At 41.5% G+C, this 22850-nt stretch overlaps 1 protein-coding gene across 3 annotated transcripts in view; it reads left to right on the top strand.

The window, feature by feature from the left end:
* The window catches only part of RNF145 (ring finger protein 145), a 43193-nt gene extending 24206 nt beyond the window's left edge, over positions 1 to 18987 (top strand). For 2 of the 3 annotated variants that reach the window (XM_088478937.1, XM_088478938.1), the window contains exons 4-12: positions 103 to 194; positions 777 to 1012; positions 7258 to 7433; positions 12631 to 12771; positions 13181 to 13363; positions 13447 to 13594; positions 14874 to 15230; positions 16021 to 16059; positions 17277 to 18987. In XM_088478937.1, coding sequence (XP_088335063.1) covers positions 103 to 194; positions 777 to 1012; positions 7258 to 7433; positions 12631 to 12771; positions 13181 to 13363; positions 13447 to 13594; positions 14874 to 15230; positions 16021 to 16059; positions 17277 to 17741 — 1837 coding nt within the window. In that variant the 3' untranslated portion in view covers positions 17742 to 18987. The remainder of the gene's footprint in view (positions 1 to 102; positions 195 to 776; positions 1013 to 7257; positions 7434 to 12630; positions 12772 to 13180; positions 13364 to 13446; positions 13595 to 14873; positions 15231 to 16020; positions 16060 to 17276) is intronic. The other variant, XM_088478939.1, reaches the window with a different exon arrangement.
* The last annotated feature ends 3863 nt before the right edge of the window (positions 18988 to 22850 follow it).

The raw sequence follows: 22850 nt of genomic DNA, 5'->3' as shown, positions 1-22850 counted from the left end.
AACATGATTTGATTTAAGGTTATAATGCAACATGTTTAATGAAAACCTAATTTGTGTAGCGTTAGTGAACTTGTAACAGAAGTTCCCCCTTTTGTGTGTCAGGGATTACGTTCGCAGTGAGCTGGAGTCTGGTTATGAGGGGCCTATGCATCTGGAACCATTGTCTATGAACAGGTTCATCACAGCACTAGTAGGTGAGTGATGTATAGCTGCTTACAAAACTCCACCAAGGCAAATAAAACCGTTTTATATGAATAAAGCTGCTGCTAATTTATATAGCACACCAGAGATCGGTATTCATCTTCTAGAAGATCACAGCTTTATAGATCATATTCTCTACAGATCTCCTGATACAGAGGTGGTGTGGATGGTACTGTAATGGTGATCGTGTATATCCGATCACATACTGGTGTAACAAATGCAAATATTGGCATGTTCTCTCTCCTCATCCCATATAATATATATTGCTAGTTTTGATGTTTTGTTTACTTTAGTGCGTTAAATTGATATTAAAGTCACCATACTGCTGCAGCCACACTGGAATAAAATGACCATGACTTGGGATATGTAAAGTAAGCCTGCACCATGCGGCTACAGACTGGAAGCTGGCATTGTGTGCCCTGAGTAGTGATCATGAGAATGCAGACTCTCTGGTTGCACTGTTACGAGTTATTAGTTCCGCTCACACAATTGCTGTCTCTGCAAAGTGTAGGCAGCGAGACCACTCTGATGCTGATGTCGTTTTAATGGTCATTCTTGGGGTCATTGTGTTGCAGGGCAGCTGGTCGTTTGCACTCTGTGCTCCTGTGTGATGAAGACGAAGCAGATCTGGCTCTTTTCAGCTCACATGCTGCCTCTGCTGGCTCGTCTCTGCCTCGTTCCAATTGAGACTATTGTCGTCATTAACAAGTTTGCTATGATTTTCACTGGACTGGAAGTGCTGTACTTTCTGGCTTCCAACCTGCTGGTGCCCTTTAATCTCGCCAAGTCGGCATACAGGGAGCTTGTCCAGGTAAAACTGCAATGTCCTATAGGAAAATGAAATATGTATCCAATGCGCTGTTATTTAAGCAGCCAGTAGGGGTTGTAAGTCCCAACACAGTATAAAATATATAGTAGATATATACCGGCGCTATATTAGTTGTTGTTTATATTTAAAACACGGATATGTGTGCAATTTTAAATCCCATTTAATTCATCACAATGGTTGACATACTGATAAAAATGACATATATAAATATGTATATATAGGAGATCCCTATATTTGTGGGAGCATAAAATATAAGCCAATGTATTCGCTATATGGGGACTGCTTGTCCAGTTGATGGAACACCGTTGATGGGACTAACGGGAATCCAAATAAATGGTCCAGCAAATATTTACCAAGTGGATAGTCCTGATTGATCAGTCCAGATGATGGTCCTGTATCCAATTTTATTGGTGGAAATGCAGGGTGTAGACTGGATAGGACCCACTTGTAGCTGTTTCCCGTAAGTATGACTGCTGTCCCAGTGACCAAATGTCAAGTGTCCAAGATGTAAATAGCGTTGTCCTTGAAGCGATATGCAATGGAGGTGAGGCTTTGAGGCTTAACGCGTTTCGCTGGTGAATATGTATCCAGAAGCATATCTCCAACATGTTACTAAAGCTCCTTAAATACCCTATTCATTAAGGATTAGGGCAAACAGCTGTGTGTCCATTAGAGCAATCAATTGCATACACATCCGTTTTTTAAAAAAAACATGATCAACAGTTAAAATTATATAAATATAAATGAAGGCAATCCTTAATATATTTAAAACCCAAAATTCATTTATTACCACAGTAAATCATTTAATCATTTAGATCGGGTGTACCTTATTATCATACACTTCCTGGTTTTGTCCGGTCACGCGACTACCACGTGAGCCGCAAACATGTCAGGTGGTATGTATACTGCTGCTAAGCAACACTCTGATATTATTAATATGTGCTGCGTATAATGACGTATAAATATACGTGGACTAGATAATAGTAGTTCCTTAAATGTAGTTAAATCCCAAAGTAATATATTACTACAATAGATAATTTAGATCGAGTGTATCTTATTTTCATACACTTCATAGTTTCATCCGGTCACGTGACTGCCACGTGATCCGCAAATGTGTCATGTGGTGTTTCTACCTCATCCGCGTAGTATACATATTCCCACTCCAGATTCACCCGATCATATGACTATCACATGGTACTAAGTGAGCCAGATGATATATTATGACCAATCAGCTATTTATATCCCTTGTTGCTAAGCAACCTTCCAGAATATTTGGTGATATTTATCACTCATAATCATTAGGTTAATCCTATTAACCATAACGAAAAACACAACCTATAGTTCACAAATAGCACATGTAACAAATTCCTAGATAGTATGTTACAAACATTATGTTTGCAGAATATATATGATATTCAAAAAATTATTACCAATGCATCACATTTAGTGAATGCAGTATAAACTCCATTCACACCTACTTTATACCCCTAATAGGACCTATAACATCTCTAAAAAATAAATATAAATACAATCATGCAAAAATGAGTATGTAGAAAAAACTGAAATACCCTATAGAAACCTATCAATTGAATAGGTATATATGGAGCAATAGACCTATAATAATAAATAACATGATATACCTTGTCTAACTGATATATAACTTGAGTGGATGACTGTTTAAATCTGGACTGGAGTGGCCTGGGGAGAGAGGGGAGGATTTGCTGGAGTAGCACATAAGGGTCTGCTGGTGTAACACATGGGGGGGGGGCTGCTGGAGTGACACATGTAGGGGCTGTTGGAGTGACATGTAGGGCTGCGCTAAAGTAATCAATGGGGGGCTGAAGTGACACATGAAGGACCTGGAGTGACACCTCCACGGTGATTGTGTGCATGAGCTTTTACATGCTCCCACAAATATCATACCAGGGACGTGACATAGCTGACCACGCCCTTTTTTGAACATGTGCGCACATGATCTCGGCTCTTTGACATGAATACGGATGTTTGGAGCTCTGTGCCTCTGACTGGTTGGCCTCCCCTGAACTAGTTGATTGGTTGGAATGAAAATCTGGTAAGGGATGAGAGCAAATGACAATCAGCAATTTGCTTCCAAATGCTGGAAAATGGGCAAAAACTGTTTTGAACAAATTGTTTAGATCAAACATTTAGCAAACGACCATTTTCATCTGTTTTCTGGCACTTAGGAGCAAATTGCTGATCATCAGTTACTCCCATACGTTACCAGATTTTCATTCCAACCAATCAACTAGTTGGATGGTTGGACAAAAAAACCTTTACGTGTGTATGCAGCTTTAGCTGTGGCTATATGTGTGAGCCTGCAACAAATGCCAGTTTGTCTGCCACAGATTCCACCCTGATGGTTGTTGTTTTTTTTTTAATCCTGGTCAAAGGGGCAATATGATGATCTTTGAGGAGCATATATGGAAGTAAATTTCTGCAAGTATTAGATCCTCCTCCATACCAAACTCTGCCATTACAGTCCAGGTTTTAAGGATATCCATGCTTGGGTCCAGATGGTTAAATCAAATCGTTTGAGGTACTACATAAGCCGTCTGTGCTCAAGCATGAATATCCTTAAAACCTGCACTGTAATGGCAGAGTTTGGGAACCTCTGCTCTATTCTTTATGCCCTCTGACAGTATAATCAACGCCCATGCCACCATCCGGAATCGGGAACCTTTCCTGTAAAAGCTTGTTCTCAGACAATGTACTGTGCTTATATGGGAAATGGGCCTCAGACTGGACACCTTGGACATATACAGTCAGGTGCATAAATATTGGGACATTGACAGAATTTTTATATTTTGGCCTATATTCACCACCACAATGGTTTTGAAATGAAACAAACAAGATGTGCTTTAACTGCAGACTCTCAGATTTAATTTGAGGGTAATTACATCCAAATCAGGTGAACGGTGTAGGAATTACAACGGTTTCTATATGTGCCTGCCACTTTTTAAGGGGCCAAAAGTAATGGGACTATCAACTCAAAAGCTATTTCATGGACAGGTGTGGGCTATTCCCTTGTTATTTCATTATCAATTAAGCAAGTAAAAGGTCTAGAGTTGATTCTAGGTGTGACATTTGCATTTGGAATCGGTTGCTGTCGACTTTCAATATGAGATCCAAAGAGCTGTCACTATCAGTGAAGAAAGCCATCATTAGGCTGAAAAATCAAAACAAACCCATCAGAGAGATAGGAAAAACATTGTGTGGCCAAATCAACTGTTTGGAAGATCCTTAAAAAGAAAGAACGCACCGGAGAGCTCAGCAACACCAAAAGACCCAGAAGACCACGGAAATCAACTGTGGTGGATGACAGAAGAATTATTTCCCTGGTGAAGAAAAACCCCATCACAACAGTTGGCCAAATCTAGAACACTCTTCAGGAGGTAGGTGTATATGTGTCAAAGTCAACAATCAAGAGAAGACTTCACAAGAGTGAATATAGAGGGTTTACCACAAGATGTAAACCATTGGTGAGCCACAAAAATAGGAAGACCAGATTAGAGTTTGCCAAACAACATCTAAAAAAGCCATTACAGTTCTGGAACAACATCCTATGGACAGATGAGACAAAGATCAACTTGTACCAGAGTGATGGGAAGAGAAGAGTATGGAGAAGGAAAGGAACTGCTCATGATCCAAAACATACCACCTCATCAGTGAAGCATGGTGGTGGTAGTGTCATGGCATGGGCATGTATGGCTGCCAATGGAACTGGTTCCCTTGTATTTATTGATGATGTGGCTGCTGGCAAAAGCAGCAGAATGAATTCTGAAGTGTTTTGGGCAATATTATATGCTCCTATTCAGTCAAATGCTTCAGAACTCATTGGACGGCGCTTCACAGTGCAGAAGGACAATGACCTGAAGCATACTGCAAAAGCAACCAAAGAGTTTTTTTAAGGCTAAAAAGTGGAATGTTATGCAATTGCCAAGTCAATCCCCTGACCTGAATCCGAGTGAGCGTGCATTTCACTTGATGAAGACAAAACTGAAGGGAAAATGCCCCAAGAACAAGCAGGAACTGAAGACATTTGCAGTAGAGGCCTGGCAGAGCATCACCAGGGATAAAACCCAGCGTCTGGTGATGTCTATGCGTTCCAGACTTCAGGCTGTAATTGCCTGCAAAGGATTTGCAACAAAGTATTAAAAAGTGAAAGTTACATTTAGGATTGTTTAGTTTGTCCCATTACTTTTGGCCCCTTAAAAAGTGGGAGGCACATATAGAAACCGTTGTAATTCCTACACCGTTCATCTGATCTGGATGTAATTACCCTCAAATTAAATCTGAAAGTCTGCAGTTAAAGCACATCTTGTTTGTTTACTTTCAAAGCCATTGTGGTGGTGAATAGAGGCCAAAATATGAAAATTCTGTCAATGTCCCAATATTTATGCACCTGACTGTATATATAATTGGAGGGGCTACCTGTGGAGACAATTGATATATGCACCAAAAAAAGAAGTACAGGTGCTCAACTCCAAATTAACTGTTTGTATATAAATACATTTTTGCAATGAATAGAGGTTTTTGGCATAATCTTGGATAAGGTTATGGGCCTACCCACCGCATCCGGGTAACCTCTGTCTGGTAGGTCCCTGACATACTAGGATTCAAATCCAGAGCGCAGGACACCCATAACCTGGCCCAGCTAAGTCACCCCAGGGCACCGCCATAATAAGAAAAGTGCAGTGTAAAAGAGATAGTTAAGAGCAGCCTAGGCTGCATATAATTAATGAAAATAAAAGTGAGGTACATATATAGTAAACAAACAGTGAAGGGTTAAAATGTGTTATAAAGGAAAAATGTGTTATAATGCGGTGCCCTGAGACAGATCAGCCAAAGCAATCCAGGGGGACCCACGCCCCAAAAATGAAGCAAAGCTGTACTACACAGTCTAAATATTTGCATGACTTACCTATATTGTGCCTCTGACTGGTGTGCATGCCAGACTCCATGCTCTAACCAATGTAGTAAGGGTGCTAGTCTGAGTGGAAAGTCTCAGGCTTTCCAGGTGTGCAAAGCAATGCACTGATTAAGTTTATATGGGAAATGGGCCCCCTGTATTGCTTTGGCTGATCTGTCTCAGGGCACCGCATTATAACACATTTTTCCTTTATAACACATTTTAACCCTTCACTGTTTGTTTACTATATATGTACCTCACTTTTTATTTTCATTCCTTATATGCAGCCTATGCTGCTCTTAACTATCTCTTTTACACTGCACTTTTCTTATTATGGCGGTGCCCTGGGGTGGCTTAGCTGGGCCAGTTTGGGGGTGTCCTGCGCTCTGGATTTGAATCCTAGTATGTTAGGGACCTACCAGACAGAGGTTACCCGGATGCGGTGAGTAGGCCCATAACCTTGGCCAAGATTATGCCAAAAACCTCTATTCATTGCAAACATTTATTTATTTATATACAAACAGTTAATTTGGAGTTCAGCACCTGTGTACTTCTTTTTTAATTTTTTTGTGAATGTACTGTGCTTATTTGTACTTGGTGCAGAAAATGTTTAAGCTTAACATAGTACAGTTATTGAGCAAACCTGTCCTTTCCTTGTGCTGTCATTTGTTGGTTCTTGGGAGCACACAGATTTCCCATCAGTGTCAGACCTCACTCTCCTATCTATCTATCCATCTATCTATCTCTATCTATCTATCGCTATCCTACCCATTAGCAGGTGTAGTGTGGGAGGCTTACAAGAAATGGGTAAGATTGGCAGGCTGGCTTTCCAAGCATTGTCGGACCACTAACCAGAGGCTTTCCATTGTAGGTCATTTAGAAAGGTTTGCACCTTCCTATAGCAGCTATTAAGTTCCTGCAACAAGAATGTTCTACAAAATCTCTTAAAGTTTCCATTCAACTTAAAAGAAACCATAAATATCTGGATTTGTGGGAATTAAACTCTTGGCAGCCATTAAGCTTACACTATACCCAGAGGCCTGTATACTATGTATAATATTCATTTTATAATATTCATTTTCAATAGAGTATTTGATCACTCAAATACTAATGCATGATATTCAAAGCTAGTGTTTGTATACTAGATAATGTATGTATAACTTTTGTACGTGCTTTATGTCTGATGTTACTTTTAAAATGTGAGTGCTCTGACTTGCCACTGTAATACTATGCCAGGTTGTAGTATTACTGTTTTGTGCTCCACTGGTGACCCATCGTGTTTCGTGTTACACTACAGGTGGTGGAAGTCTACGGTCTCCTCGCACTAGGAATGTCTCTCTGGAACCAGCTTGTGGTCCCTGTGTTGTTCATGGTGTTCTGGCTGGTCCTGTTTGCGCTCCAAATCTACACCTACTTCAGCACACGAGACCAGCCCACGTCCCGCGAGAGGCTGCTGTTCCTCTTTCTTACAAGGTATAGTCAGTTGTCTGAGTACATAGCAGAATAAATCTTTTGGGATGTTTGTTAGATTTCAGTAAAAATCACAAGGCTCTAAGTCTAGGTAGCACAGGGGAGTTATAAAGTGTGACATGTAAGTTTTCACAGAGTGAGTTGGATTAATTTACATTGTGCTCTTTTTCTGTCTATTTGCAATAGTCTAGTCTAAAACGCACAGATATATATTACACACGGTATATATGTACACACATATACAGGTATCTGTATGAATACATACATGTATTAAATTTTTCATGTTAGTCACTTACTGTTATAATGATATATGGACACTTTGGTTCAATAAATATTATAATATAGCATATACACACACATATCGCTATATGTGTATGTGTGTATATATATATATATATGTGTGTTTTCACAAATGGTGAGACATCAGCGCCAGCTAGTGTGTAATTCTCAAAGTGCTTGTACCTTATTCCAGAGTGAGTTTTCCTTTCAAACTCCAATGTTTTTTTTTTTTTTCAAATAACTAAAACAAATGTGATTTTTTTTTAGTAATAATACAATACTTATTGCAAAAACATGTTTTATATAACAAACATCACCTACTAATGGTGAAAGTAATTAATGAATAATATAATTGCACCCAAAAATAAAAAAAAGTGCAATAGTGCAAAATGCCAATAAAGTGCACTAGTGTATACGCACAGCAAAAAATATATAAAGTGCATCATGCCTGTGCAAATTTTCAATATAGGTACCCACCACCAATATAGGTAAAACCACAACCATAAATAATAAAGTGCATGTGCTCATACCCAAGGACTTTCACAGCTTTGTTCTGACGTCCACAATGTCACTCACATGGATTGTATGGTAGAAATAAATGAGCATAGGTACCAATGAGTTGTATAGTAAAAAAAAACAAATTTAATAAAAAATATCTAAAACCTACATCAAAGAACAGAGTATCAATCTTATCTGGTTGTAGTCATCGATAACAGGATATAGACCACCAACAGTATTGTATTATTAATACACTTTTTTTCACATCTGTTTTGGTTATTTATAAAATAACATTGGAGTTTGAAAGGAAAACTCACTCTGGACTAAGGCACAAGCACTGTGAGAATTACACAGTAGTTGGCGCTGATGTCTCACCATTTGTGAACATTTTATTTGCTGGACTTTTTGGGCAACGGTCCTCCTTTTGGAGACTTAAAAGCAGCGTCTCGCTGTACTTTTTCATTGGATAGTATCCGAATTAATGCCGCTTTACCATAATTGTATGTATGGATAAACTAAATTAAATTCTTCCATCTGGCAGATCTGTTAAGCAGTTAAAAATCTTTGTGGAATAAAAAAGGGGCTTTAGCGTTTACACCTTGATCTAGTCTTTTTTTTTTCTGCTATAATCTCTGCAAGACTTTGGACCATCCAAGCTTTTGACCTCCATCTGACCAAGAGAAGTCTCAATGGTCCCGAAGGTCCCAGCTTTGTAGGAATAGTTTTTACATCTCAATGCATCGGCAGAAAATATTTCAAAGTGATAATCCAACATTTTAATGAGTTTGGAGAGGCATCGGTTACCCAATTAAACAATGTTTTGCCAAGCCTTTAACACCTATGTTAAAATGTGTTATTTTAGGCAACGTACTGTTCTTTTCATCTGTGACCATAGACATTTTGTGGTTGATGCAAAGGCGCATCATCCCCCTTATCGTACTACTTAATCTAGAAAAACACTTTTAATGCAGCTGTTCTATCTCCGTTCAGAACACCTGGCAGGGAGAGCTGTCAGGGGAGCCTTGTCCACGAAACTACCGAGGCTGCTCGTGATCTCCTTATATCCATCAACCAAGATGATCGCTGACAACCTGCTTTGTATAATCAGTAGCTGAGGTGCGGCTGATGCAAAGCAGATAACACAAGCGACCTGTCAGGCACACACATCAAATACTAGGCTGGAATGTTATTTGGTCAAAGTGAGAGTTTAATATTCATTGGCTTGGAAAGCTTATCACATTCCAGAGATAGTCTGGAAATGAACGTACAGTAGATGTTTTTGTGAGCTGATGAGGAATCGAGAGTTCATTTTAACACTTGAATAGAATCTAACGTTTAATGGTAAATTTTATTAGTTTTTCATTTACGGGTCATTATCCCTTATACTTTATAACTGAATGGTTAGTAAATCATATGGGGCCGCAGTTGTTCTTGATACGGAACAGTTTATCTCTACATATTTGTATTTATTATTATAGTTAGCTATTAGTGTTCACTCTAGGATCTAGAAAGGGGCACTTCTGCGCTCGCCCGAAAAGGGGGCATGGCTACGAGAAAATCACTCTTGGGGGTGTGTCCGGCATCTATTCAGAGACCGGAGAACATGGGAAAAAAGTGTCCTGCGGGACGCTGCGGGTGGGGACGGCACCCGACAGGTTGCTTTAGCGGGGCGCCGCCAAAAGAGCAGGGAGCATTCTGCCCTTTTGAAATTGGGCAGGGCGAGGCACCCCGCTAAAACAGCCTAGCGGGAACTAAGCTATTAATGCAATTGGTTTATGGCGAGAACTATAAATATATTTAGACACCGCTAAAACAATGCCATCTAGTGCCTAAGCTATAATGAAAAATAAAGTGGTTACTAAACAGTCCAATTTGAATAGAGAATGTCTCTGGTCTCTCTTATACAAAAGACCTGTTTTTCCTACGCTTTGCTTCTCAGGCGGTATGCCCTGCAAAATTCCCCTGCCGCCCGGCACTGTGACACGATCAGTAAGTTGCGATGCATTGTCGTTTCTCTATGGAACGCCAGTACAGCGCGACTTTCGGCACAGTCAGAGTGCTGGGGTGCGTCAGACCTGAGGGCAGAGCAGATTCCTACCCCAGTATTAAAGGAAGGGCGCCGTGGTTCCCGGCAGGAACAGACGCCAGTGAAGAGAGTGGACTGGCTGTGTTCACTCTCTGCATTTTGTGTTTGTTATTGGTCCTTCTGTGTAGCCAGCAAGCAGTGCTTTATTATCAGGTGGCGCTGCCATTTCTGTCCAGACGGCAAGTGGGAGCAGGGTATGGGTCACTCTTATACATATTTGTTCCCAAAAAGCAAGCGTGCAGTATCTTAAATAAAATATCTTTGTTCAGCCAGCTATTCAGAAAACATTGTTATAAAAATGGAAGTTCTGCAATCTTAAACTATGAAAATTGTAAACTAGAATGAGCAGTTGCATGAAAATAGTTTGAATTATGGTCTTATAAAAATCTAGATACAAATGCATATATTTTCAACAACTGAGCTCTGAGTCTTCTCCAAACTTAGCGCATGTAGCTGCTATTGGACTATACCTGTAAGCACAGCTGAATGTGAAAGAGGATTTTCTACTTTAAACATATTAAAAAGGAAGCGCAGTAAATAATCTGATGCTGATTACACTAGAGGGACCAGACCCTAAAGAAAATGAAAGCAAATTGCATGTGAAATAACATGAAAACGCCATGTGTTCTCGCATATGTCTGTTAATTGCTTGAAGCAATTACGTGTTTGTAAATGCATTGAGCACAACCCGGGTAATGGATAATATTGAGTGGCATCTTTGCTACCTTGGTGGTCCCAATATGCTAAAGTAGTAGAAGAGCTATATGTATATAAAACAAACCTAAACGTCTATTGAAGTGAAAACTATGCACTGAAAAGACCTGGACTTACTTTAGCCAACCATAAGAGGTTTCCCATGCTGGTAGCAATACGATTGGCTGGCAGAGGAGAATCCTGTAGACTCCCCTGCTTTACGATCACGTTAGTAGACTGACTATCTCTATTGAAGTGGGTGAACAAATTAGCATTGCTGTGAAGTCTTGTTCATTTATATACCCCATTTATTTTGGTGGGACTTGTACATGTAGCACACAGCCCAATTGAAAAACACCAAATAATTCTGGTGTAAAGGCTTGTTTAAACCTTCGTGTTGACCTAGAGATGAATGGACTTATTAACGTGCAAGATTTGCTTTGAAATTACTGTAATAGAAATGGTCAAAATGACATTGAAATGTATTTATTAACCTGCTTTGAGGAGAGTGTAGTATGAAGTGGGATATAAATTGTGATAACATGAAAGAAGCTGGAGACGTTGAACATACATTTCAAAACATGATGGAGGTTCTCTTTACCAGAAATCGTGTTTTTGTTTTTTTTGGGATTTCTTGATGATTGATCCCCCTTGTAATTGATTTTCACTTTTTCCTATGCTGTATAACCCTGAAAAGCCCCATCAGAGGCCACTGAACACAATTTATTGCATCAATGGGATTCCCAGAAGCTTATCTTAGGACTCTCAATCAGGCAGCTTCTTCATAAATCCTTCTCAGTCTGTGGTGTGGTCCTGTCTCTTGGCAGTAAACAGTACAGGTTGCCATGTGCTTCGTGCGCTACGTGACCCAATTACTCTGTAGGGCCTGTAGATGTGCAAGCACTTAACAGGTTGTCGGATGCCAGAATTTCAAGCCCGCAGAAAAGTGGAACTGGTTAGACTTGTAATGCTGGTAGAGGGGGATTTGTATGAAGCAAACATTTTAAGGAAAGGTAGGATCATGACACTATTTGGCCATTACCAATGCTGTGAATAAAGGTGCTGAAATAATGGAAACTTTATTCAATAACATTTTCTGGTGGTATGATTTTAAATAGTTAAACTAATCCAGTTTTATACTTTACTTTGTTACTTTTCAAGTAGTTTTTCCTATAGTTTTAATTGTAGAGTCCTCTTAACTTTATTGTTAATACCTTGACTTGTTTCCCCATTCTTTGGGGTGGAAATCCATTGTTTTATCATGTCCTCTCACACCCAATCTCCCGTCCTAAGTGACAGGGGGATGTACAATTGTTTTAGGTACGCAGTACTTGTGGCGCCCAAATGCACAGTATTTAGAAGTGTAAAGTACTACCATCTAAAGTACTGAGCACGCTGCTTTTGGGCGCCCAAAAGCCGGACTTGTTGCGGATTTCTGCTTGCCGCCTAAGGAGGGTACAAGCAGAAATAATGGGCGCCCAAAAGCACTAAATTGAATAGTTCCCGAAAGTAATGGGCTCCCAAAAGACAATTGAACCCCCCCCCCCCTTCCCCAGTTTTGAATTGTAAAGTGTGCATAGAATGCTGATATTTTGTAAATATATGGTGGTAATGTTCTCTCTCTGTTGTTGTTTTACTTTCCAGCATTGCGGAGTGCTGTAGTACACCTTACTCTCTCCTGGGTTTGGTTTTCACGGTTTCCTTTGTGGCTCTCGGTGTGCTGACCCTCTGCAAGTTCTACCTCCAGGGGTATCGAGCGTTCATGAATGATCCAGCTATGAACAGGTGCGCGCCATATTTATTTTCTCCAAAAGGGTTCCGTGCTTCAGTCTCTTTATCTGAGATATGAATTGAACTATTGGAGCCACTTGACCACAATACCATTATTGTAGACTAGTTTTCCAGTCCTGCTGGTTTACTCCGTATCTGTTTATGACCGCGAGCTCACTTCATGATGGTCTTCTACTTTATTGGCATTTAGCTCCTCGGCTGTGTAATCAGATTGACTTTGTGACTAAACTAGGCAGCAGATCTAAACAGTTGACAGACTGAGCAACCATTTGTCAAAATAAAGAGTACAGTTAGCTGGTTTATCTGTTTTGTGAAAGGGGTTTCAAGATCGTGGGATTTGTTCTCCTAGTGTCAACAGTATCTGTGAAAGGTTTGTCATTTGCTGTCTTTTTTTTTTCTCCAGGGGTATGACGGAAGGGGTGACTTTGCTGATCCTTGCTGTGCAGACAGGACTAATAGAGTTACAGGTGGTCCATCGAGCTTTTCTTCTCAGCATTATTCTGTTTATAGTGGTGGCTTCCATCCTACAGTCAATGTTGGAGATCGCAGACCCCATCGTCCTCGCTCTGGGAGCTTCACGAGACAAGTGAGTAACGTTAGGACAATGTAGGGCCTGGAGTATTACAAAGCACGCAGTATTATATTACATCTCTTCCTTTTATTCTGTAGGAGCCTGTGGAAGCATTTCCGTGCTGTCAGCCTGTGCTTGTTTCTCCTGGTTTTCCCTTCCTATATGGCCTATATGATCTGTCAGTTCTTCCACATGGACTTCTGGCTCCTGATCATCATATCCAGCAGTATTCTCACTTCTCTGCAGGTACAGGAGGGTCTCTGTCTAACTAGTCTGCTGCGGGTAATGCCTGCCCAGTGATCTCGTGCAGTTGGGAGGCCCAACCCCTGATCAGCACATAAGGCCACTTACCCTGGCACTGTTCTGCTTTCTGCAAGATGGACTAGCTATATGGCTGACGGGCAAGGGGATTATTCAAACAGAAATAATTATATCCGAGGTTCTCAAACTCCGTCCTCAGTATCCCACACACTTCACGTTTTACACGTCGCCCCACAGGTGCACTTACTCACTGACACATTTTAAAAGACCCATAGGTGGAGCTAATTATTTCACTTGCGAATATATGAGGAGTTCTGGAAAACATGCACTGTTTGGGGTCCTGAGGACAGAGTTTGAGAACTTGTGGATTAGATGATCCACATTGTATATTGCTGTTCTCAAATCAATAAGCAGAATCCATGTATTGTAGAAGTATGTGTCTCTTCACACCACATAGGGGCTGATGCAGAATTCAACAGTTTTGTGGAGCGTATGTTGCGTATTTTCGCACTTCGCATCCACCAGAGCACGCAAGTACAGGGGATGTAGGAGACGTATCTCCACTTGCAGGTGAAGAGGTGTAAATGGGTGATGAGGCATCAATTCACACTTAGGCAAAGTTCAGGAAGTAAATTGCCAACTACACTGCTGGCTATGCAAAGTGGTGCGTAAGCATAATTACACCTGTTTTCATCTCTGCATTCGCACCATAATGTCTACCTCTGGCATTTATAGACAGCAGAGGCGCTTTAACAACTAGGTTTGAACCCGCAACACATCCACCATCACATTTAGCGCCGGTCCCCATGATTCTCCTTGAGCTACCAACAAATGACTTATTAATCATGCCTTGTGTTATTTCGTACATGTTCCCATGAATGCGTATTCATGAATATACATGATATTAAATCCTTAATAGCAGTGAATTCACTAAAGGAAACAGATTATTTTGAGTCTTTATGCTGTCATAGATGTCATTTTAGGGAACCTGTAAATTAGATATATTGTTATTTGTTGCAGTAATGTTGTATTGTTGATCTAGTAAGTAAAGTCACCTGGAAACATTGACATACATATATGTAAAAGGTTCCCTTACTATGATTAGTAGGATAATTGACTGGACATTATCTAGTGCTTTTCTCTACCCCTCCTTAAGGTTTCCTGCTGTGTCACCACTTATTTCCAGCTCTCCATATGGGGGTAACATCCAAATGGTAGGAGACCTGATGTAATCACACCCTAATGTTCCCCGCTCTCCCCGCAGGTACTGGGCACTCTCTTCATCTATGTTCTGTTTATGATTGAGGAGATTCGCAAGGAGCCTGTTGAAAACATGGACGATGTTATTTATTACGTGAATGGTACCTACCGCCTGCTAGAATTCCTAGTGGCGTTGTGCGTGGTGGCCTACGGCGTCTCGGAGACCGTCTTTGGTGAATGGACCGTAATGGGGTCCATGATCATCTTCATCCACTCGTACTATAATGTCTGGCTGCGGGCACAGCTTGGATGGAAGAGCTTTCTTCTGCGCAGGGACGCTGTAAATAAGATCAAGTCCTTACCTGTCGCCACCAAAGAGCAACTAGAGCAACACAACGACATCTGTTCCATATGCTACCAGGTGTGTAGCCCTTCAATAATCAATATTGTTCTAGCGCTGATCTTGATATAATAATAATAGTCTTATAGGCAGACTTTATATATAGCCCCTTTGTGTATAGTAAAATGGTATGTATTGCCTATTCTTTGTGAACGTTATGGTATGTTCATACAGTTAACCATATTGAGGACTTTTGACTTTGAAGACCCCACAATAGTAGCATTCTCTATAGAGTATAACAGTGGGAGCGTTTAACAGCCTGATGTTATGGGAACAAAGGTCTTGTAGCCCACAGCAGTCAATAAGATGTTATTTTTCATGTTCTAAACTCTCTTGGAAAATGAACTTTTTATTTTATTGGTACCTATGAGTTGGGGAACATTTATGCCGATTGCAGCTCTGTTCCCACACATTTACACACGTTCCTAAACATGCGTTGCCACATATTAAAACGATTTGACTACTGGGCAGCTCCCCCTAGCTGGAGTCTGGGGTGCTGCTGTATGCGGCAGTGTTTCCCAGGGCTCTGTGGTTTCTGTAAGTCAGTTTTGTTCACCAACTTTAAGTGGAGGGGGACTGGGTGTGAGGTGAGGGCCCAAGACCAGATGCCCATACTACTGTTACCAACCATAACACATCTCAAGCTATGCATATGGGCAGGAATACGTTACGTTTAAAGCCCATTTTTGTGGCCGTGATTGTATTTTTTGCCATAGTATTCCCCATAAACTAACAGTTTTCAGAATAACCCCATCTGATACCTGTACTTAACAAGTTACAGGTACCAATGCGAATTTCATGTTTCTTGCAGGTTGTCTCAGACAACCAGCAACATCCATATACCACAGAGGTAAGCGTGCTGCCCTGCACTCCAGAATACCTGGTGTCATGAATCTGTTTGCACTGTCAGGTGGATGACCCTGTGGGGGGAAAGGGGTGCTCAATCTGCCAACACCAGTAGTTGGGGAGGTAACGCTGGGATTACATAAATATTTCCAGGTGTCTTCCCATCAAAAAAAAAAAAAAATCACCAGTTAACTGATAGGAAATAGTAGAAGCTATATGTAAGAAGTCCTCCCAATATTAGCTTCCAACAGCTCCTAGGTGCCTGACTTATTTACAGCTGTGCTCTCACCAGCGAGGTCTCCTCCGCTCCTGTCAGGAAGAACATCCAGGCAAGAGTTCCCTGTAGCTTTGCAGTAGTGTCATGTGGCCACAGCAGCACGTCACCCTATTGTCAGCGACAGGCCACGCTGCATTTGCCAGGTTACAAAGGCACAACGATTTTTAATACCTGGAGGTCTTTCACCCCTTCATGATCATGTGAATTTTTACATTTTGGCAAATTTGCCAGTTTTAAAGGGAATAACTTTTATGTACCTTATGGTGCATACACACGATCAGATTTTTCCTTCAGATATGAACGATAACGATTTAAAAATCGTTCAGTCGTTCATATCTGAAGGAAAATCGTTCATATCTGACATGCCTGAACGATGGACGATCAACGATGCGCGTTCCCGATGGTCAGATAACGATTTCTGACATCTGATGGGTTTGCAGTCAGACTTGGACGATTCCATTCATTTTAATGCAGTCAAAAATCGTTCAATCGTTCAAATCGTTCAAAACTTTGGTAAAATCGTTCAAATCGTTCAGATCGTTTAATCGTTCAATCGTTCATCTGACAAATCTGACAAGTCTGACAAATCTGACCGTGTGTACGCTCCATTAGTCAGTACAGTGGGGGTAAAATTGCTTTACATATTCACATACAAAGTTTTGGTATAAACATTTTGGTTAAAATCAACTGTAAATAGAAATGTGTTTTTTTTGTACTTATTCTTATGTTGCAATTGAAATTCACATGTTCACAACTTCTCTGTAAATGACAGCCCTGGTGTCTGAGTTTTCACCTGGTAATTTCAGTTAAACGTTCCGTTACAATATTCAACGGACATGGAGTAATTCTTGAAAGTTGTATTATTCAGCAGTAATGACTTGAAGGAATATTTTCAAAACTAGGATTTCTTTCTTAATTGTAAAAAAAATATTGTGTCTTTGCAGGATATGAATTCAGCGGTCATCACTCCCTGCAGTCACTTTTTCCACGCTGGATGCCTTAAAAAGTGGCTCTATGTGCAGGAGACCTGTCCTTTATGTCATTGCCAGCTAAAGTCTCTGTCTCAGCAGGCAGGTACAGAGCCTGTCACTGGTGCAAACCCTGCCCCGGAAATCAATACGATCCACCCACAGCCAGTGGACGTCACCAGGGGGCAGGAGGCAGAAGCTCCGGCGGAAAATGAGCGGCAGCCGAGCACTTTAGAATCAGGGCAGGCAAGAGACACTGACTCCCCCGAGTCTCCGGAGAGCGATCCACAACAGACAGTTGAGGTTCTGCATACAAACAATGAAGGGCTGGCTGACAGAGAGGGTCTAGGGAGGGCAGCAAACATTTTGGACACACCTCAGGTCGAGGACTTTAAAGAGAATTGTTTTTCCCAAGCGAGCGGAGTCTGCGCAGGGTTCTGATTGTAATCTTTGCCTCCCATTGGCACTTGTAATTTCAAAGCCAAACCCCCTGTCCTTACCACATGCAGCATTCTGCGATTCCACAAGAGGACTTCAGCACTGACACTCATCAAAGCGTATGCAAAATTTTCCCATGTGGATTTCAGTTTTTGTTTTTTTTTGTTTCAGTGCTGAAGAAGATAATTAAACAATTCTTTGGTCTAACCTCTGCCAACCACTGCCGATGAATACCGATTACTGCTTACTCTGGCGGGTGCTCTCGATGGAAAAAGTGTTGTTTTCTTTTGGGCTTGTATTTTGTTTTTGTTTTACCGTTAATTTTTCCCTCTCCCTTATTGCTTAATAATGTTCTGAGAATTATGGCAGATAATCTTTTTATTTCAAATCAGGAGGCCATTAACATCTACACGGAAGGCACCGATCATGTTTTATTTCCACAGAATGAACTGAGGCATGGGGGTGGGGGAAGGAGTTGACATCGCTGGTGAGATTCCTTGAAGATGATGCTGCACGCTTGCATGATCACTTGCTTGCACTTGAAGTATACACAATCGGGGGAAATTAAAGGGGTGGGGGACATCACTTGTTGAGGTTGATGGACCCTGCAAATATTTTTTGTTTTTCTTCCAGTAGTATTGCGTTGCAGTGCTATTCAGCCCTTGTATGAAGTATTTTTGGAGTTCAGGTGACCACTTTTTTTGTGGGATGAGCTTCATAGCACAGAAGGGGCAGATGAATTGCAACACTGAGGTCTTGTAATAAAATATAAAAGAAGAATACAGTGTTAAAAATATGGCAATATTTGCACTTTTTGGAAATGAGTACATATCTCTCTTGTATGATCAAATACAGCAAATGCCATATTGAGGCTGTCAGTAGAGCTAGCACTTTGAGATATATATGTATAATTTTGTTTTGGTTTCTTTTCATATTTTGGCCCTGACCAGAATGTTGTGTTAAATTTTTACATTGATCTTGGCTTTAGGTGGAAGAAGAAGCAAAAAAAACAAACAATTTTTTTATGTGAATTTTTTGATATAAAATAAAAAAAATAAAAAGAGAAAAACCATTAATTTATACTAGTACACATTGGCTGAAAATGGAAAAATGTTGAGGTCAATTTTTCTGATGTAAAATGTGACATTTTATTTTAGATAACAGTTTAATTTGCTCTTTTTTTAGTGGTACCTTTGGATGTAGACTGACAGACATGGCTGAATGTCTTAATAAATTATATTTAAACATGCATTGTCTTCTGGGGTTTTCAATCTGTTCAAAGAACCTTAATATATTTTCTGTGTGTAGACGGCCATTTTATTGGAGCCAAATCTACAAAGAGATGTCACTGAACTGGTTACAAATTCAGGTGCTTAATTGCGCACATTGGAGGCCATTCTCTCATTTGGGAATCCGCACCTAGCATGGGGCAGGTGCAAGTTTTGGTCGTGCGACCGATGGATGCCCATGAAGATGCACTAAGTGCTATTGCAGTATCTAAAGACGCACAAAGCGGGCGCCTCTGTCCCTGCACATGCAGACACCGTCTTGTACACCTAGGGAAGGGCTTCAGCATAAAGTCGCAGATGCAACTAGGGCAAAACAACGCTCAAGCTATCACAGCACTGTGCTACTCTGAACCAGACCCAAAGGGGGTTATATTATTTTTCTCAAAACTTCCTCTCTGTTTACATAGTGAAACTGTCCCCACCAAGTGACTCTTTCCTGTTGGAATTATGACGGCAATAACCATTTTGACATTGACTCTCGAATTCAACTGCAGTTTTAGAAACCATAAAGTGTAATAGAGTATTTACTTGATTTGCATTCACAAGCCAGAAGACACACCACTACTAGTCTGTCACCAGCAGGCTGCTGATCAGTGGTTCAGTGATTGGCTGAATCAACATCTATACAGACCATTGCAACGGTTTATGGGCAGCCATTCAGGTTTTGGAGGCGAGGCAGTCAGAGGAAAAAGCTTAAGTTGTGAGAAACCCTCAGATTGGGCATATATAAGGCAGAGTAGAGAGAAGCAGCAGTATTGAAACCTCGGAGTATATGAAGGTGCAGGTACCTATAATGAGATATCGGATAAGCTGAATGAATGGATTGTTTTAAAGGTATTCATTTTAGCATCCTGCACCTGTTACAACCCGTGCATTTCCTTTTTCCTGCCTGGGGTGTGTCACTCTGCTCTGGTGCTTCTAGTACACTCAGCTGATGCAACAAACTGAGATGCATACAATAGTGTGCTAGAAGCACCAGAGCAGAGAGCGACACCCCAGGCTGGAAAGAGGAACTGCAAGGGTCGTGAAAGGTGCAAGGTGCTAGAATGAACACTAGGTATGAAGGATTTCTAGTAGTGTGAGCTGGAAAAATAGAAATCATCAGAATGGAGATTTTATTGCAGTAGTTAAGATGCTTTAAAATTACTTTACTATATAATTAAGGGAAAATTATGTAATTCTTGAGGATATTAGTGGTGGTCTATGGAGAAGGGGACATGTGTTTGCTTGGTGAAAGCATCAGACTGTTACTGTAATGCTTAGGACTGTAACCAAGCGTGGTATTGCATTTATGGTCTGCTCCATGCACCATTCTACCTCTAGTAAACACAGTATATGGGAGGGAGGCAATGTAAAGGGGTGATCAGTGTAGAAATTATTAATAAAGCTAAACTTTAGGTTCCCCCATAGAGCTTCTAGAAGTGAGATGTGACACCCATAAACTCAGGGTTACATGAAAAGCACCCCTTGTGACGTACCACGCACTGCCTCACTGTTCACCAGAACTCACCTACAGTTTAGATACAGAGCCTACCCCAAGTCAGTCTAAGGACACTGGTGATGGTAAGCCCTGTTTGTTTTTTTTGGATGGGATGTGCAAGGAGCTAGAATAAATGAGTCAATTTAAATATTTCTTAGAGGGTGGGATGTTTTAAATAATTTATTTTCACTTTTACTTGGGCCGGTCAGGGTAACGGGAACAGCAAATCCAGGCATTTAGTCTGTGGTGCCAGTGACATGGACTTACTAGAGGAGCACAGGGTACAGTTATGCTCTGATTGTACACCTAGGAAATCATGTCAGGAGCAGCCTCTTGAGCAATTTTTTTTTGTAAGCATATAAACGGTACAGACCATTATTAGGCCTCAGATGCCGCAATAGCTTTATAAAGCCTCAACATTTCTAAATGGAAAGCAATAGAGGGGGGAGATTTCACGACGTGTGGATGTTCAAGATGCATATCTGCATGTACCTACCCCACAACAGTTTTTTTGTTTTCTGAAACAATCTCTCCAATTCACCTGCCTACCGTTTGGTGTTTCAGCTGCGCCAATAACTTTTATAACTGATGCCAGTCTTGATCGCAGAATTGGGGGAGTAAGGCATGGCAGTTTTGGTCTATTTGGCATACGCCTTTAGGTGACTCAAAATGCACCTCTCAAGTTGAGACTCAGCAGGTGTTTATCCACCCATGGTTTTGTAGAAAAGCAATCACAACAAAAGACCATTAGTTCTGTCCCAACAGCTTTAATTTTTAAGGATGTATGTAGGCACACAGGGACAAGGCATCCTTTTACTTAGACAAGATCCAAAACATTTAGAGTGTGGGTAACAATTGAATTCCTCCAAGTCTTCTGTGAGTGTATACTTAAAGCTGGGTACACACTTAACGATGTGTGTACACAGCAGATCGACAGACGACCGCACCGCCGGCGAAGGGACATATCGGGTGGCTGGTACACATTACACGATCTGGTGCCCGATATGTTGACACAAACTGCATGGGGTCGTCAGTCGGTTTGTCAGATTCAGCTGCAAGTAGGGCCGATGTGACAGACAACTAAACGGGAGCACACTTGGTCGTTAGTAGTGCGTAAACGCTGGCCGATGTCGATGTGTTGGTCAGATCCACCGAATCGGATGACATACCGTCTACATATTGACTGTGTACCAGCTTTAGAATCTTGGGTATGGTTTCTTCAGCCATTGGCATCCTTCCATGAGCAGCCTGGCCCCCGAGGAAATTACAGGGAGAAATGCTCAAACTTTGGTATCGCAATTCCGACAGCTTGGATCTTGTGATATGGCTATCACATGGAACACAGAAGCCCCTCACTTAGTGCAATGTATGGAAGTGCAGGAAGATTGATCTCAGAACCACACACTTTAGTACTGACTACCAATTGAGGGCTTAGCAGCTGGGGAGCCCACCTAGGCAATATCATAGCTCAAGGTCTAATATGCTCAAAACCAAATCAGTGTGAAGACCAATCCAGTACTTTCTCCATTGATAATGTACTTAATCGTCTTCAGACCATTGTACAGTGGTGGCTTTCTTGAACAAGCATGGAGGCACAAAGAGCCAAAAGATGAGAGGTGACATCAGTTCTCATAAAGGAAGAGAACCACTTAATGTCATTAAGCGCCCCTGCCTGTTGTGGACAAAAGAAAGACAGCTTAACAAAAGGATTCATCCAGGAGGAGAGTCAGAGCTGAACCCAAGAAGTCTTTCAGCAACTGACCCTAAGCTTCTGATACCGTCAGGTCATGCTCATAACACAAAGGTGTAAAGATGGGAAGCCGACTGCCTAAATACCGGCAGCCGGCTTCCCGACTGTCATATCCCGGCAAGGGTGAAATGCCGGGCGTCTAGATGTAGACGCCCGCATTTCCCCGACCCCGGGAGACCGGTGCCCAGCATCCCGATCGTAGTGATGCCGGGCGCCGCGAGCGGAAAGCCATGGGGGGGAGGGTTAGGTTTAGGGCTCCCAGGGGGGGACTTAGGGTTAGGCACCCCCCGGGAGGGATAGGGTTAGGCACCCTCGCGGGGGATTTAGGGTTAGGCACCCCCCCGGGGGACTTAGGTTTAGGCAGCGCAGAAGGGGGTGGTTAGGGTTAGGCCCTTGGAGTGGGGATTAGGGTTAGGCACTTGGGGGGGAAGTTAGGGTTAGGCACCCCTAAGGAGGGTTAGGGGGGTTAGGTTAGTAGATACTTACCTATCCACGATCGGGATTTCCAGCGCTGTCGGGCTTCCGCTGCTTCTAACTCTGCTCTTGTCGGGCTGCCGCTGACGGGAATCGAACCGCCGGCCATTCCGTAAAGA

The sequence above is a fragment of the Taudactylus pleione genome, unplaced genomic scaffold, assembly GCF_031769625.1.
Source record: "Taudactylus pleione unplaced genomic scaffold, aTauple2 ptg000225l, whole genome shotgun sequence".
Lineage (NCBI taxonomy): Eukaryota > Metazoa > Chordata > Amphibia > Anura > Myobatrachidae > Taudactylus > Taudactylus pleione.
The sequence above is the reverse complement of the archived record's forward strand: the minus strand, read 5'-3'. Positions and strand labels throughout refer to the sequence as shown.